The 15,994-nt window shown below is 37.8% G+C and overlaps 1 protein-coding gene across 1 annotated transcript in view; it reads left to right on the forward strand.

Moving 5' to 3' along the window:
• The first annotated feature begins 2,628 nt into the window (after window positions 1-2,628).
• Window positions 2,629-15,994, forward strand: part of CENPF (centromere protein F) — a 29,012-nt gene continuing 15,646 nt past the window's right edge. The window contains exons 1-8 of the mRNA XM_087718540.1: window positions 2,629-2,790; window positions 4,208-4,404; window positions 5,665-5,774; window positions 5,971-6,062; window positions 6,797-7,091; window positions 8,662-8,864; window positions 10,868-10,984; window positions 13,724-13,846. Coding sequence (XP_087574666.1) covers window positions 2,629-2,790; window positions 4,208-4,404; window positions 5,665-5,774; window positions 5,971-6,062; window positions 6,797-7,091; window positions 8,662-8,864; window positions 10,868-10,984; window positions 13,724-13,846 — 1,299 coding nt within the window. The remainder of the gene's footprint in view (window positions 2,791-4,207; window positions 4,405-5,664; window positions 5,775-5,970; window positions 6,063-6,796; window positions 7,092-8,661; window positions 8,865-10,867; window positions 10,985-13,723; window positions 13,847-15,994) is intronic.

Consider the following 15,994-nt stretch of genomic DNA (forward strand, 5'->3'; position numbering starts at 1 on the left):
CTTCAGCCAATCCTTTCTCACTTTTCGAATTCGTAAGCCAATGAGATTTGAAAAACAATCCAGGCAGTGCGGTTCGTAGGATTCCTATTGGTTTAACCGAAAAACGCAGAGGGAAGATTATTTTCCATTGCTGACCAATCGTTCTCGGATGGCTTCGGCTTTCAGAGCAATCGAGGGAGAAAGTGGCAAATTTGAATGTGTAGCGGCGCTCGAGGAAAAGAAAGTGAAAAAGAATTTGGAGCGTTGCTAGATTCTTCGTGGGAAAGGTGAGGAATGAACTCATATTTCTCATAAAAAGATGCATTTAAGTTAGGGTTGCTGTTTTCTCTGTAGTGTCAAACGAAAAGTAGCGGGTTTGAACACTGATATGATTTTGTTGTTGTTGTTAGTTGCGACCCATCGCGACCTCATGGACAATGTTTCTCCAGGCCCTCCTGTCCTCTACCATCCTCTGGAGTCCATTTAAGCTCACGCCTACTGTTTCTGTCCAGCCACCTCATTCTCTGTGGTCCCCCTTTGCCCTCAATCTTTCCCAGCATTAGGCTCTTCTCCAGCGAGTCCTTCCTTCTCATTAGGTGGCCAAGGTGGTTAAATGCAGCACTGCAGGCTACATCAGCTGATTGCAGTTCGGCTGTTCAAATCTCACCGGGGTTGACTCAGCCTTCCATCCTTCCGAGATGGGTAAAATGAGGACCCGGATTGTTGTTGGGGGCAATATGCTGACTCTGTAAACCGCTTAGAGAGGGCTGAAAGCCCTATGAAGTGGTATATAAGTCTAACTGCTATTGCTATTGCTATAGTTTCATCTTCAGGATCTAGCCTTCTAAAGAGCAATCAGGGTTGATCTCCTCTAGGACTGACTGGTTTGATCACCATTCAGTCCAAGGGATTCACCATAGTTCAAAGGCCTCAATTCTTTGGTGCTCAGCCTTTGTGTCAGTCATTTGAGAAAAGCCAATTCAGGAAACAGTCAGGGCAGGGACTCCAGGAACTATATTAATGTTAATATGGAATCATACATTAGTCTGTCCAAATTTCTTTCTGTCCCATCTCATGCTAAATAAAAGCAAGGTCTATTTTGAATTCCTCTTTCACGGTTTCCATTTTTTCAGAACCAAATTTCCTCCAAATCATCACGGGATAGCTTGCTACTCATGGAGACATGCAGATAGAATAAAATAGAAGGGAAGGGACCTTGGAGGTCTTCTAGTCCAACCCCCTGCCTAGGCAGGAAACCCCACACCACTTCAGACAAATGGTTGTCCAGCATCTTAAAAACCTCCAGTGTTGGAGCATTCACAATTTCTGGAAGCAAGTTGTTCCACTGATTAATTGTTCTAACTATCAGGAAATTTCTCCTAAGCCTGATAGTTGTCAGGCTTCTGCAGTAATCTTATGTTACACAATCCAAAATTAATTTGATGAAAGGCATAGTTTCAAAGAAGAGAAATAACATCACCGGGACCTCACACAGATATTTCTCTCAATCAGCAGGACATAAGGATGGAAACTAGCGTGGAAAATTAGGTAACACATTTATTAGAAGAGGGCAGACAATGTTATTGATAGATTTAAAAGTAAGGGCTAGAAAAGTGTAGAACATCTTACTGGAAGTTGGCAAAGGATTATAGGAGCCAAGAAATATAGTCGGAATGACTACAGAAGTAACATGTACTCTGTATTGGGTGTTGAGTACAGGGTAACATGTACCCTGTACTCTAATATTTAACTTGTACGCACACTTGACTGTTCAATAAAATGTATTCCTACTTCTTGCATTTTCTTGATTTATAAGAATCCATAATTGACAAGGCAGAATCTTGAATAAAATCAGGTTTCAAAAAGGGCAAGAAGCTTTCAGTCATTCTATTATTGCATTATGTTGTGGGAAACATACCTAAGATTACCTCAGTAAGGAAAGAGAGTTCTATGAACTTGGAAGGTGATGTTTGCATTTATTTGGATGGCCACATAAATGTTCTTAATTAAAATAAATATTGCTATATAGAGACCACTTCTACAGGTATAGAGGCATTGTAGAAGTGCAATGCTTCCCCGAGTTAGATTTTTTAGAAGGTCTCTGGAGGTTTGTTGATGTTTTATAATATTACTATTTATAAATATGCAAGCAGAGCATAATCAGTGTTAAAACAGTTCAGGGAAGCGGCTAACAAAACTCTTAGGAATACTATTCCCCCAAAAGAAAACTCTTTGCTTAAACTAATGCAAAATAGTTGCAGAAATGTAAAGAATTGACCCACGAAGATGGGAAAGGAAATAGGACAACAATCAGAATGCTTACTTAGCTATTTCTAGCAAAAGAAACAATTGGAATAAAACCAAATTATTGCCTATGTGCAAATAACATTCCAATAATCCTGACTGTTACATGATCCTGACTATCTGATCTCATAGGTAGCAGAATGGATTTTGTATGAATCTTATTCAAAATGATACCCCATTTAGTTCAGTGAGACTAATTCCTATGTAAGCATGAATTCCTGTGTGATTTGAAACGTATCTATCCCTCATTTTAGTCATGTAAGTATAATTTTAGACACTGAAAAAACAATTTATTTGTCCATTTTATAATGTCTCTTATGTATTAGGAGAGTGAAATCTGGTGACATGAGCTGGGTTGTGGAAGAGTGGAAAGAGGGTCTTTCCACCAGAGCCCTTCAGAAAATTCATGACCTTGAAAGTCAAGTTGAGAAATTTAAAAAGGAACGTCAGCAAAGGCAATTTCAGCTGGAATCTCTGGAGGCAGCTTTGGAAAAACAGAAGCAGAAGGTAGTATAATTACTGTATAGCACATCGCTTTTTGAAAAAAAAATACTAGTATCACTCCTGTGTTGATTAAAAGTTTGCATACTAAAAGCAGATAGGTTAATGTTGTTTTTAGCAGGTCTTTATTTCCTAACTAGCTGTTACCTGAGAGTAAAAAAGTGTGGTAACCAGAATCGCCCAAAATGTTGCCCATTATTCTTGGAGATTAAATAAAAGAGCAAAATTTAATTAAGTATTCATAGGCCACAATCTGTTGGTGTCTTCATGTAGGGAAACAACATAACATAATTCCAATTCCTCAACCATGTATTCCAGTATTTCTGTTTGGGAAAAAATATCTTCTATTAAGAGGAATGCTTCTTTTACATCAGGAGTGTCAAACTCATGTAGTCACGGTGGTGTCATGTGACATATCGGGACGTGGCCAGTGCAGAACGCATCCAGCCCATGGGCAGTTTGACAGCCCTGTTTTAGATTAAAAGGGATGTTCCTTTTTGATCGTGTTTTGTGTAGCTCCAATTAAAAGTTAACTTGGAGTTCAAAAAAATGAACACACACTGTTTAAACTGGTCAAAGGCAACCCTTGGCTCATAGGTCATATGGGTGGGACACGAATGAAAACTTTATTTGTTCAATTTCCTTGAATATAGTAATGGAAATGAATTCACATACATTAAAAATTACAAATTGAATTCAACATTTGACTGGCTTAAGTGCCAGAGCAAAAGGTTTATAGAGTCTTGAAACTGTGGCTAAATATCTAGGAGGTGAGATAAGCATAACATAGTTTTCTACTTTCATCTGATTTTTAAAACCAAAATGCCTGAGAAGACTCTAAGTCAGACTCGAATATTATGGAAGGATAGTAGACCTGTTTAAATTTCGTTTCAGCATTGTTCATTTTTCATCCTATTGATTGTCTCTATATTGTTTTATCTTAGTGGAGGGGAAATACAGGGGTTTTATGTGATGGGAAAGGCAACTTGGTACATGGAGGGATGTGAAGGAGTTTCTCTTTCTCTAAACTGTTAGGTTAATATTTCTTTTTCTTATTTTAATTTGCAAAAAGAGAAATAGAGCTGTTTGATACCTGGTTTAGCTCTTGGGGACTTAGCAGGCTGTTTTTGTGCCCAAAGTTGATTATATATGCCATGAAATAGGAAAATTAGATAGCTATCTATTCTCTGTAACCATGTGAATCACATATTATTAAAAAAAACTGAAGCCTACTATTACATTTCCATAAATAGAAGTCTACCAAAACTGGACAGCTACTAGTTGGCAACAAAGAGATGTAGGCAACTCCAGGTCTCCAATAGCTACATTGTTACAGCTAAGATTGGTAGCACTATGAAATATGATCTTAAAGTCAGATTCTGTGGTAATATGTTCATGGATTCTTTATTATTCTTTTATTAAGGTGGATAAGGAAAAAAATGAAGGCGCAACCTTAAAGAGAGAAAATCAGAATTTGATGGAACTTTGTGATAACCTAGAGAAAAACAAGCAGAAACTTTTTCATGAACTTCAGACGAAAGAATCACAAATTAACTTTCAAGAAGGACAGCTCATTTCAAGCAAGAAACAGGTTGAAAGTTTAGAGCAAGACCTTAAAAGGTGAACATCTTTTTGTTAATCAAGAGAGTAAGTAGGAATGGGTTGCACAGTTGCATTGGCTAGCCATTGTCATTGTGTCTTTAGCAATAGTGACAAAGGAAATTCCAAATCCAATCTTATTCCATTAAAGGCACTTGATTTGATTGGAACTGTATTCATTTAGAGAGCAAAGCTACTCATGGATCATAAAAAGTTAAAATACTTGGAAGCTTTTAACTTAGAACCCAAATAAAAATGAACATTATAGCAGTATTTAAAATTATACATGGTAAGAGGAAAGTGAAGAGAGACTTCTGTCTTTTTGATAATAACTGCTTATAGAATGAATCAAGACAAAAGGAGACACCAAGTCCATCATTAATCCATTCAAATTGCTATAATAACTTGGAATGATGGTCACCAATTTCTACTGTTTTAAGAAGTGGTTGGATAAATTGATAGAGGACAAAGCTATTAATGGATCCTGATTATGTTGGCTCTGTTTTCCTTCTAGTAGCAGTGACAATGTGCCTCTCAAGATCATTTTTGGGAAAACCAAAGCTGGAGGGTATTCTGTCCAACTTGTGGGCATTTCATAAGCATGTAGTTTACCACTTTGAATGGAATACTGATTAAATTGGCCTTTGTTCTAATGTAGAAAAGCTTCTTTGATGTTTTTTTAGTTACTAATGAATTACATAAAACAATACCCTTTTTTCAGCTTTGTTTTATTTTTGAAAATAGGAACATTTCCCTGGGAAATTATAGTATCCAGTCTATCTAAACTTGGCACTGAAAAATTGGGGCTTCTCATCCCAAACTGAGCATTTTTATTGATAAAATAGTTTTAATAATCTGCATATATATTTTTTACTTTTTATTCCAGCTGAGTAGGATAAAGTGGTCTGGATCCATAATATAATGCAATGAAGGAAGGCAGTATTAATTTCAAGTCTATAATATGCTATATTTGAGGTAAAATAATGTCGTTTTCAGTGCTCCCATCTTAACATTTCCTTGATTTTAAATACTTTCTGATTAAAAAGGTTACATTGCTTATATTTTAAAGAAATGTAGCCATAGTCTTCCCTTGAAATAGGAATGATGTCTGAGTAACCATACATAGAATTGTTCAGTAAGTTAAGTACAAATTAATTTACATTGAATTCATTGGTACAAGTAAGTTCCAAACTTGTTCTTTGAAATTTAGTCAGCTTAAATTCAGTCTTAAATTGTTTTGTGGCTATCCTAAATTTCTATCCTTTTTATTAACAAAAATAGATACAAATCTGAACTGGAAAAACAAACAAAGACCTTTGGCAGTGGAGATACATCTTTTGAAAACACACCACAGAGAAGCAACACTTGCTCTCCAGCAACAATCTACAATGGTATAAGAGATACATGAGTGTGTGTGTGTGTGTGTGTGTTGTATTTGTGCTGATAAATAAATAAATAAGTAACTCTAATTACATATATATAATCTTACGAATATAATTCTTTCTTTACTGAAAGCATCTCAATTCAATATCTTCTTCCTTTCTACCGTAAAAGGTTTATTGTGACATTTTTGTTCAACATTAATAGATTCAAAAATCCAAGAACGTCAAAGAAAATCCTGCTTTGAAATTGAAGAAAGAAAACACCTGGAGGCAGAACTAAAGAGCATGACGAGTGAAGTAAGACTTTAAAACCCTGTGTAGTATCCATATATGTTAACTGATTTGAAATAAAAAAAAAATCATATGATTTATAAATAATTTTAAAATAAAGATTAGAGGTAATAATTGAATAATGTACCTTTGCTAGTGTTTGTGATCAATCATAGGAGACAATACGTGGCTAATTATACACTAGTTGTAATTTATAATAATAGAATATTGAATTGATAAATTGTAAATTTATGAGAAGAATTTAATGATCTAAATATTAATGTTATCACATACCAATTACATCCTTACCTAAACAGAAAATAAATTCAATTTTTGAAGGAAGGTTGAGATTTTCTGAAGGCTGAAGGCTCCAGAAGTGACTTCCAGTTTGTCTGTTTGTCATTTTTCGCCCTCTGGAGGCTTCAGGGAAGCTCCTGAGACCTCCAGAGGACAGGCAGGGGGGGCTGTTTTCTCTCTTCCCAGGCTTCTAGAACGTCTCTGGAGCCTGAGAAGGGCGAAAAAACTGTGGCAAAAATGGGGGGGGGGTTGTCGCTGGTTGTGCACATGCGTGGGGGCCATCATGCATAGCCTTATAGGTATGGCACACTGGCGCATCACCCACCCCCCTGTGCTCCCCCCGCTTTTGGCACGGCAGACAAAAAAGGTTCGCCATCACTGTCCTATAATATTTTGACTCTTCTTTATCTTTAATTTTTAAGCATCTTCTTTATTAAGTCCATTTTCTCGCTTACTTTTAGAAGAAAACCAATGCCTTGCATTCAGAAGGTAATATAACTCGCAGAGAAATTGCTCGGCACCAAGCTTCCTCATCTGTATTCTCGTGGCAACAAGAGCAAACTCCAAGCCACCCTTTGCCCAGCCATCGAGAAACTCCTCATAGCAGTGGGTCAGCCAAGTCAAAATTTCCTTTGGAATCTGCAATAACTCCTAGTCCTAATATTATAAAATTAACCAAGAAAGATTTCATCAATTGCAATGTCACCAATAGCAGCCAGGACTCTTCAATCGCTGAGCAACTAAAAACTCAGAACCAAGGTATTTTAAAAAATATTACAAGCAACTTATTCTTCATATATTTGACAATACAATCATTTTTCTGCACTAGACAGCCACTTTGGCTAGCGGTAAAGACACTAGGCTAGGAACTAGGAGACTGTGATTTGTAATCCCACCTGGTGGAATTCAATTAATTTAACAACCGGTTCTCTGCCCTAATGACCAGCTGGGTAGGCGTGGCTTGGTGGTCATGTGACTGGGTGGGCGTGGCCAACTCAATGTCACTCATGTCAATGGGCGCTTCACCTTAGCTGTTATAATGTAATAAGGGTTAACTGGAGAGGCAGTTTCTGTAAGCAGGGCAATAAAGATTAGACTAGAAACAACATGAGAATGTTTCCTTCCTGCTTTCCTTACAGGATTAGCCCTGTAAAGTAGAAAAAAATAAAATGAGATTTCTTCCAACAACCAGTTCTCCAAACTGCTTAGAAAGTTAACAACTGGTTCTCCCGAATAGGTGTGAACTGACTGAATCCCATCACAGCACCTTAGTCATGAAAGCTGTCTGGGTGACAAACTGATTGGCAATTCCTGGCAATCAATGGATGAACACTTGGTTGATCTAGGAGGGGAAAGGATCCTACATTTGAGCAAATAAAATGCTAGGAAGAAAAAAAACATTTTCTGCAATGCCACCATAATATTATTCAACTAACCCTTCCTTTTGCACATTCATAAGACAACAGAAGATCGTACACCGATCCCTTGAGCTCCATAGAGTGGGCAGGACTCAAATACAAACATTTTTTGAAGGAAGAATATGAACATTTAAAATGGTAGAAAATAAAGCTTCAGGGATTTAGGGGCTGCTTAGACCTATATTACCCTCTTTCAGAACGATTCCTTTTTTTTTTTGTCATTTTGAGTAGGACTAAGGGACAGAATGGGGGCCTTAATCCTGTGTCCCTTAATTCCCCAGCACCAAAAGAAATGGATCCAAAAATTTCAGCACAGTAAAGTCCTAATATCACCCGTTGCTGCACAACGGCGCAAGGGAAAGATAAATTGTGGCTTCCAAGCTGAAATTGATCATTCATGCCTAATTTGCTGCTAGAAGATGTGAACATTACAAGAAAATGTTATGATTTATACTGAGTATCAGAATAATGGTCTTGGTCTAGGGGAAAGGAAAGGTTTCAAGCCAGAATTCGTCATGGAAAATGTAATAACCAATGGATCATTTTCACAGAAATAACATGCAGAGTTTTCCTACACAGGTTTTTCTTGGCTGAGATTATACTTGGAATAATATGTCACTAACTCTTGGCACAAGCTGGGACAAAAACTATTTCTGTTTTCATTTAATTAGAACTAAATATAGTTAATAGGCTGACTTTCCAATTGGGGATTCAATGATTTCCCCTTTTTGATGTATTGTAGTCAAATCATGACATAATTTGGTAAGGATATTAAGAGAGCTTCTATATTCTGAGGCCCTTAAATTGGGTACCACTGCTCAGGAGCAGTATAGATCCCACCTGTGAAGAAATCCAACATGTATCAAGATATACTGTACTTATATTTTATGCGTGTAATTTTTCATATGTAGAGCTAAGGTGCAGAATTCAGGAACTAGAAAATAAATTACAAATTCAGACACAAGACATGAAAGCCAAGGTTATGAAGCTTCAGGATAATCAGCTGCAAGTGGAAAAGATGCAGATGGAATTAACTGAAAAAGAGAAAACACTGAACAAAGCTAGAAATGAAATAATTAAAATTAATATACAACTGGATCAAACGACTGATCAGGTAATGTGCCTTTTAAAATCTTGGAATCTTTTAAAATTCAAAGAACTGTTGTATGCATGGAAGGCCAATACTAATTGAGTTTAATATAACATGATAATTATTTGTCCTCATGAGCTGTGTCTCTGAGAGAGGATTTGCCTAAACTGTACCCATAGAGTTTACACAGCTTGGTTTCCTAACCCTAATTCCTTGGGGAGGAGAGAGAACCAATTTTCACACTGCACTTACACTGAATAATTGAAGATTGCTGTTTTGAATAATACTTGCAAATCTCCGCTGTTTCTCAAGATGGTCTTACATTGACAGGAAAAGTAAACTTCAGTTTTTATTGTATTGGCTTCCTTGCTTTTCCTTTCCAGCCATAAATACAGGTAATGCTCGATTTAAAATGTTTAGTGACAGTTTGAAATTACAACAGCACTGAAAACGTGACTTGTGATCGTTTTTCACACTCACGACTGTTGCAGCAACTACATGGTCACATAATCCAAATTCCGACACTTGGCAACTGGCTCATATTTATGATGGTTGCAGTGTCCCAGGGTCATGTGATCACCTTTTGCGACCTTCAGACAAGCAAAGTCAATGGGGAAGCAGGATTCACTTAACTGCGGTGATTCATTTGTGGCAAGAAGTGTTGTAAAATGGGGCAAAACTCACTTAAGTATCTTGCTTAGCAGCCTAAATTTTGGGCTCAACCTGTATATATTCATTCTTTTACTTCATTAGAGCCGTGGTGGCGCAGTGGTTAGAAGGCAGCATTGCAGGCTAATTCTGCTGACTGCCAGCAGTTCGGCAGTTTGACTCTCACCTGCTCAAGGTTGACTCAGCCTTCCATCCTTCCGAGATCGGTAAAATGAGGACCCTGATTGTTGGGGGCAATATGCTGACTCTAAACTGCTTGGAGAGGGCTGTAAAGCACTGTGAAGTGGATATAAGTTGAAAATGCTATTTCTATTAACTGTTGGTCTTTCTCCCTTAGTTTCAGGAGTTCAAACTATACTGTGTAACATTTCCACCTATAATTTTGCCCCATAGCAACAGTGCTCTGAGACATCATAACTACCATATTTTTCAGAGTATAAGACGTACCGGAGTATAAGATACACCAAGGTTTTGAAGAGGCATTTTTTTAAAAAAAGTAGAGAGAGAGAGAAAGAAAGAGAAATACAGTAAGTAGGTATGGAGAGAGAGAGAGTAGGTAGGTAGGTAGATAGATAGAGGGAGAGAGAGAGGGAGAAAATACAGTAGGTAGGGAGGGAGGCAGAGAGAGTAGGTAGGTAGGTAGATGTATTTATCCATTTCTGGAGAAGGAAATCACTGACAATCTGCAGTACCTAAGACTTTGTTTCTGCTGGCACAGCACTTGATCAATGTAATTCTCATCAATCAGTTAAAGAGCTTTCTAAAAGGAAAAAAAAAGTTTTTGCACTCTGAAAACCTCCCCAAAACAGCCCGTTTTTCATGAAAATGGGCCCGTTTTTCATCCAAAAAAGGCATGAATAGCCTTGGCTTGCAGAGTGCTTGGGGTGGGGGGCAAAAACAAGCAAAAAATGGCCCATTTTTCACAAAAACGGATCCGTTTTTTTCAAAAAATTGCATGCATAGCCTTATGGAGGCATAGAGTGTTGCTGGGGGCTGATAGGGGGAAAAATGGCCCATTTTTTGCTCATTTCTGCCCTCCCCAGGAGCTCTCTGAAAGCCTCCATAAGGGTATGCACGTCCGTTTTGGTGAAGGGGCAGAGCTTCGTGAAGCAAAAAATGCTATATCAGTGTATAAGACGCATCCAGATTTTCAGCCTCTTTTTGAGGAAAAAAAGTGCGTCTTATACTCTGAAAAATACGGTAGCCAAAATCATCCAGTGAGCCTCCATTATGGATTGTAGATTAGATCCCAATTCTCTGCATTAGCCATCACATCACACTGGCTATTTTTCCTTAACTACCAGATGAGTACCAGAAACATTTCCCATCCATGTTACCTTTACATTTTCTCTTTATAGCTTACAGCAAAGGAGAAAAAGTTCAGAGGACTCGCAAATGAGCTAACCTGTCAGAAGCAAAATTTTGAAAGTGTGCAGTGTGCTTTACAACAGAAGATTAAGGACAAGGACCAAGAGGTGAGGTGCTGCATTATAGTTACAGGTAGTGCTTCTTACAACTATTTGTTTAACGATGGTTCAGAGTTATGATGATCTTGGAAAAGGTGTGTCTCAACCTGTATTTATGACTATTGCACCACCACCATGGTCCTGTGATCACAATTTGGGCACTTGGCAACTAGGTCCCATTTACAACTGGTTACAGCATTCTGTGGTGATGTGATTGCGATTTGTTTTCTTTTTTCTTTTTTTTTGTCAATTTCCAGGAAAAAATGTTCACTGGGGAAGGTAGACTTCCTTAGCAACTGGTTGCAGCTTTAATAAAGAAATCATTGAAGGAAGCATATGCTTTCTTAATTGAAAAATAATATTTGAATAGTTAACAGGGTAAACCTGGGAAATCTAATCTTTTCAGAATTTCTGGTTTTAAAATTTCATGTTTATAAGAGAAAATATTCCATGTTCATCAGCATCTTTCCTTTCCTGATGTCAGAGTTCTAGTCGTAGCATTTACGTTCTACAACAAAGAATGTGGTTTGAAAACCCAGGTGTCCATAGAACTACCATTGGTGCTGGTAGTATAGCAGACTCACTAGCAATTTTAAGTATGTTCAGTTTTGTGTCAGCCTCTACCTATCACAGGTAGAAAAATTTCCAGATAGATATTGGTCTGTAGCATTAGCAGGAATATTTACTCAGTTCCAGAAGTTATACAGTTTATGGCCTTATAGAGCCATAGTTGCTCAGTGGTTAGAATACAGTATTGCAGACTAATTCTGCTGACTGCCAGCAGTTTGATTCTCACCGGCTCAAGGTTGGCTCAGCCTTCCATCCTTCTGAGGTCGATGAAATAAGGACCCAGATTGTTGGGGAAAATATGTTGACACTTGTTAACCGCTTAGAGTGGGCTATAAAGCATAAAAGCACTATATAGGTTTAAGTGCTATTGCTATATACCACTCATACAGCTTTTGCTATTAGGCAACTTTTAAGCCCATTTATTATCTTTGCAATAGATTACACATGCAAAAAGAAATTCCTGTGCATGTGCACAATCCATATATTTGCTGACAGTGATCAACAATAGATGTTGGAAAACATCTATTTTGTTTTTACTAGAATGTGATGTCAAACATGCAGACATTTTGGCGACTATCAGGGACAAGATGGATAGTTTAGTCCAAATGTGTCGTTAGATATTGCCTTAAGCTAATGAAAAATGTTTTTTTGCTAGAAGGATTATTTTTCATTTTCTTTTCTCTAGTACTAGAATTATTTTTCAATTTTTTCCCCTTAATTGAGCATTGAAATATTTTGAAACCATGCTCAAATGACTGAAAGAAAAGGAAGCATCACATTTTATACACAGTACATATAAGATCTTATAACAAATAAGATTTATAACAAATATAACATTTTATATAGAGACATGTCCATGACTTCAGCAATATTTTAATTTAAAATATAGCTACAAATTAATTTTTGAAGAATCTAGAGCTGTGCGCTGTTTCAGGACAAAAATATCTTATGTTATGTGATTCTGGCTATTCCATGATTTTTAAATTTTGAACCAGTAGTGAACACCCAACCTGGACTGACAAATGTATGACTCTCAGCCCTAAAATTCTTATTCTTGCACAGTTTCTCCATCATTCATATCTTCAGATGTGATCCAGGTATAATTACAGGTAGTCCTTGAGTTATGACTGTTCATTTAGCAACAGCCTAGAATTATGATGACCTTGCAAAATGTAGCACCATCGTTACTACTGTATTCATTTGAATTTAATGTGGGTGCTTGGCAACTTTTTTGCACTTACAACCAGTTGCCAGTTCCCCACAATCAGTTGCAATCTTCTCTGCTGACTTCCCCAGACACTCAACGAGAAGCCGGCAATGAAGGTTGCAAGCTTTTGTTACCTGCTTTTCCTAAGGGGTGGGTAAAAGAGCTGCCTTCTGATACGAGCTGAATTCCTTCATCAGGTTGCAGAAATTTGTGCTCTCTTGCACTTCCTGAAAGGAGTTCCTTTCTGTGGACACAGGAGAGCTAAACTACTTTGGAGGATTACAGAAATGGATCAAAAGCCTGACGCTTTTAGCTCTATTCCTGCATCCTTTTATCCCTGGAGAGGGATTGAATCCCTCTGGCAGGCAGCTGTTTCAGCCAAAGACAATCAGGAGCTGAAATTCATGCAGAGGACAGAGAGTCAGTGCAGTAAGGTAAGGAATGGGATGCCTCAAGAGCGGGTGTGAGGGAGCCCTGGAAGGTCCAGCAAAGGCCACGCACAAGTATCTTTCTCCTCAGGGGCTAAAAATCCTACCTGGATTTCATCAAGGAAGATTTTCAGTTCCTGATGGAGCCTTTCAGAACCTCCTCCATCCCCTTGAGGCACCCTGGACTCTGTCCAGTTAAAACGTGTGTGATTGCTTAACAGACACAATCTGGAGTGTGAGGATTGCACCTGCTGAGTGAAGCAAACCTGTGGGCAGTCACATGATGTCTTGCTTAATGACTACTTCACTCAGTGACAAAGTTTCTGGTTCCAATTATGCCTGTAAGTCAAAGACAACCTATATAATACCTTGGGCAATACAGACGCTTGATGGTGAAAGATTCGTGTTTCTTGAAAGCTGGATTTTTCTAGTATTTTTTTAGATGGACTTTTTCTCTGAGTTTCTGCTTTAGCAAGAATATTTCTCTACTCTTTACTGTTCAATATGAACACAAATTAAAGCTTTCCATTTTTTATTTTATAGATTTTCACAACAAAACAACAGTTTGAAAAAAATGCCAGGGACTGTGCACAGAAATTAAGTCATCTTGAACAAGCCACAAAAATGATGCAATTGAAGGAAACAGAATTGAAAGAAAATTATGAGGTAAATTAAAACTGTAATAGTAATTATACACCTTGGGCAAAGATGAAACAAGGTGGAACATCTAAGCATCAGTGTATCCTTAGATACTAAGCTTCCTGTCCTCCTAATGTTTTTAAAACAATTCTTGAGCATTTTGAACATGTACTGTAGTAGAAATCAGTTAAAATAAAGAAACCTGAGATAAAGGCTCTGTTTAAACAAAGTTTCCCACAAGGATAGTACAGAGCCTCCTCACATGGCTTTAAACACCAAAGATAACAGGTCCTAAAACTGTTAACACTAATAGATTGTAGAAAAGTTGATATTAATAAAGCTATCAACCTGGAGGGGAAGGATAATGAAATGTCAAGGAATGATATATATTTGAGAACTAGGCATTAAATACATTAACAAAATGTTTGTTACTTGGGATCTCTCTCTGTATCTTTTCTCTTTTCCCAGTGTTGATAAACATGCCAATATTTTTGTTTGTTTCTGGTTTGGAAACTGTAGCGACTGTTCAAGCTCTACCAAAATGCAGTAAAACCTTTTGGGACATTCAGTATTGCTTTTCAGACAGTTGACATTTCCCAGATCTCAACTGCTTAAGCCCACAGTTCCCAAAATGTGCATTATGGCACCAGAGGTGTTATTCTGCCAGTTCAGACCGGTTCACCTGAACCGGTAGTAGAAATCGCGGGTGGGCCTGCTCACCCGCCCTGGTTCTATGACCTCCCATTTAGGCACGTTTTCAAGGCAAAGCACATGCACAGACAGGATGGGCGCTCACATTTGCAAACCAATAGGTAAGTGAATACCACCCGTGTATGGCACCCCTAGAGCACTACAGCAAACTGCAGGGACACTGCAAGACAGTTTAGTTTGTTGTGACATCCATTTGTGAAATTGTGTTTTGGGCAGTCTTAGGCCTAGGACACTATGGAAGAAATATTATTAAGACACTGAGAACACTGTGAACCAAGAAAGTTGGGGAATTCTGGTTTAAGCTGATGGGGAATGATGCTATCTCACTGCAGTATAGATACATCCAATGGCAGGGTTTCAGCTTCCTGTGTGACTCGATGCCCTCCACACGTGTTAGATTACAAGAAATAAGTGTTGTTGTCTTGTACATCTGAATCCCACCAGATTGGAAAATGAGTGTCCAGAGCGATTTGTATCAGTACCTTACAGAATTATGCGCTTGCTGATGACATGTGCAAAATAAACGGGATAGTTTGGGGAAAGTATAGTGCCTTATTGCTTCTTGGTATATAGTCCAGTGCTAAAGGACTTGTATTCATTTTTTTTCAATTCTATAAACTTAATTAGCCATATTTATGTTCTGGAAGTATTGAATGGTAACCATTACAAGTTGCAAATCCCATTATATACTCCATCTACCTAAACTCGTACAGTGGTACCTTGGTACTCATTATTAATTGGTCCAGGAGGCACGAGGAATACTAAAAATGACAAGTGCCAAACTAGCCACATAATTTACCACATGAGCCTTTGTTTCAGACAAGAATGACTTCGTGTCTGTTCCTTTTCCTATGTTAGCAACCTTCCCAGCATGGCCAACTTCCTGTCTGTCCTCTATAGCTCTCCTTTTTTTGCAGCAACCTTTCCAGCATGGTCAACCTCCCATCTGTTCTTTGTGACCCTCCCCATTTTTCTATGACCACACATTGAATACCAAACAAACAACTCGTACCAGGAAAACATTTTCATGTCAAAATGTGTCAAGTACCAAATGCTAGGAGCTCAGCTCAGGTACCACTGTACTTGAGATTTTTTTAAAATAACCATCAACTCAAGAACTTGTTTACTCTCGAAACTGTTAAACATCAAGAGGAAATGTTTGAAGAGAAATATAGATATAATATCAACAAGTATATTTTGTAAAGATAGAAAGGTTGAAAGGGGAAGATGGATGGTATAAATTAATTTTAGCCATTTATCTTTCCCCCTCCCTTATCTCCTTGATTTTCTTTGGCTTCTTTGTTACTTTTCTCCTCTTTGTATAATATTGTTTACCCTAAGTGGAAATTGCATAATGGATTTGTATGTCAAAAATTGCTCAAATACTTTCAAAAGTGGGCCTCTGGAGAGAACATTGGCACAATCCCCTGATTTTCTAACTATTTTGTTTGTTAGAGAGAACCG

Source organism: Thamnophis sirtalis, unplaced genomic scaffold (assembly GCF_051295495.1).
Source record: "Thamnophis sirtalis isolate CommonGarterSnake01/CBP01778 unplaced genomic scaffold, rThaSir2_p1.2 scaffold_6, whole genome shotgun sequence".
NCBI classification, from domain to species: domain Eukaryota; kingdom Metazoa; phylum Chordata; class Lepidosauria; order Squamata; family Natricidae; genus Thamnophis; species Thamnophis sirtalis.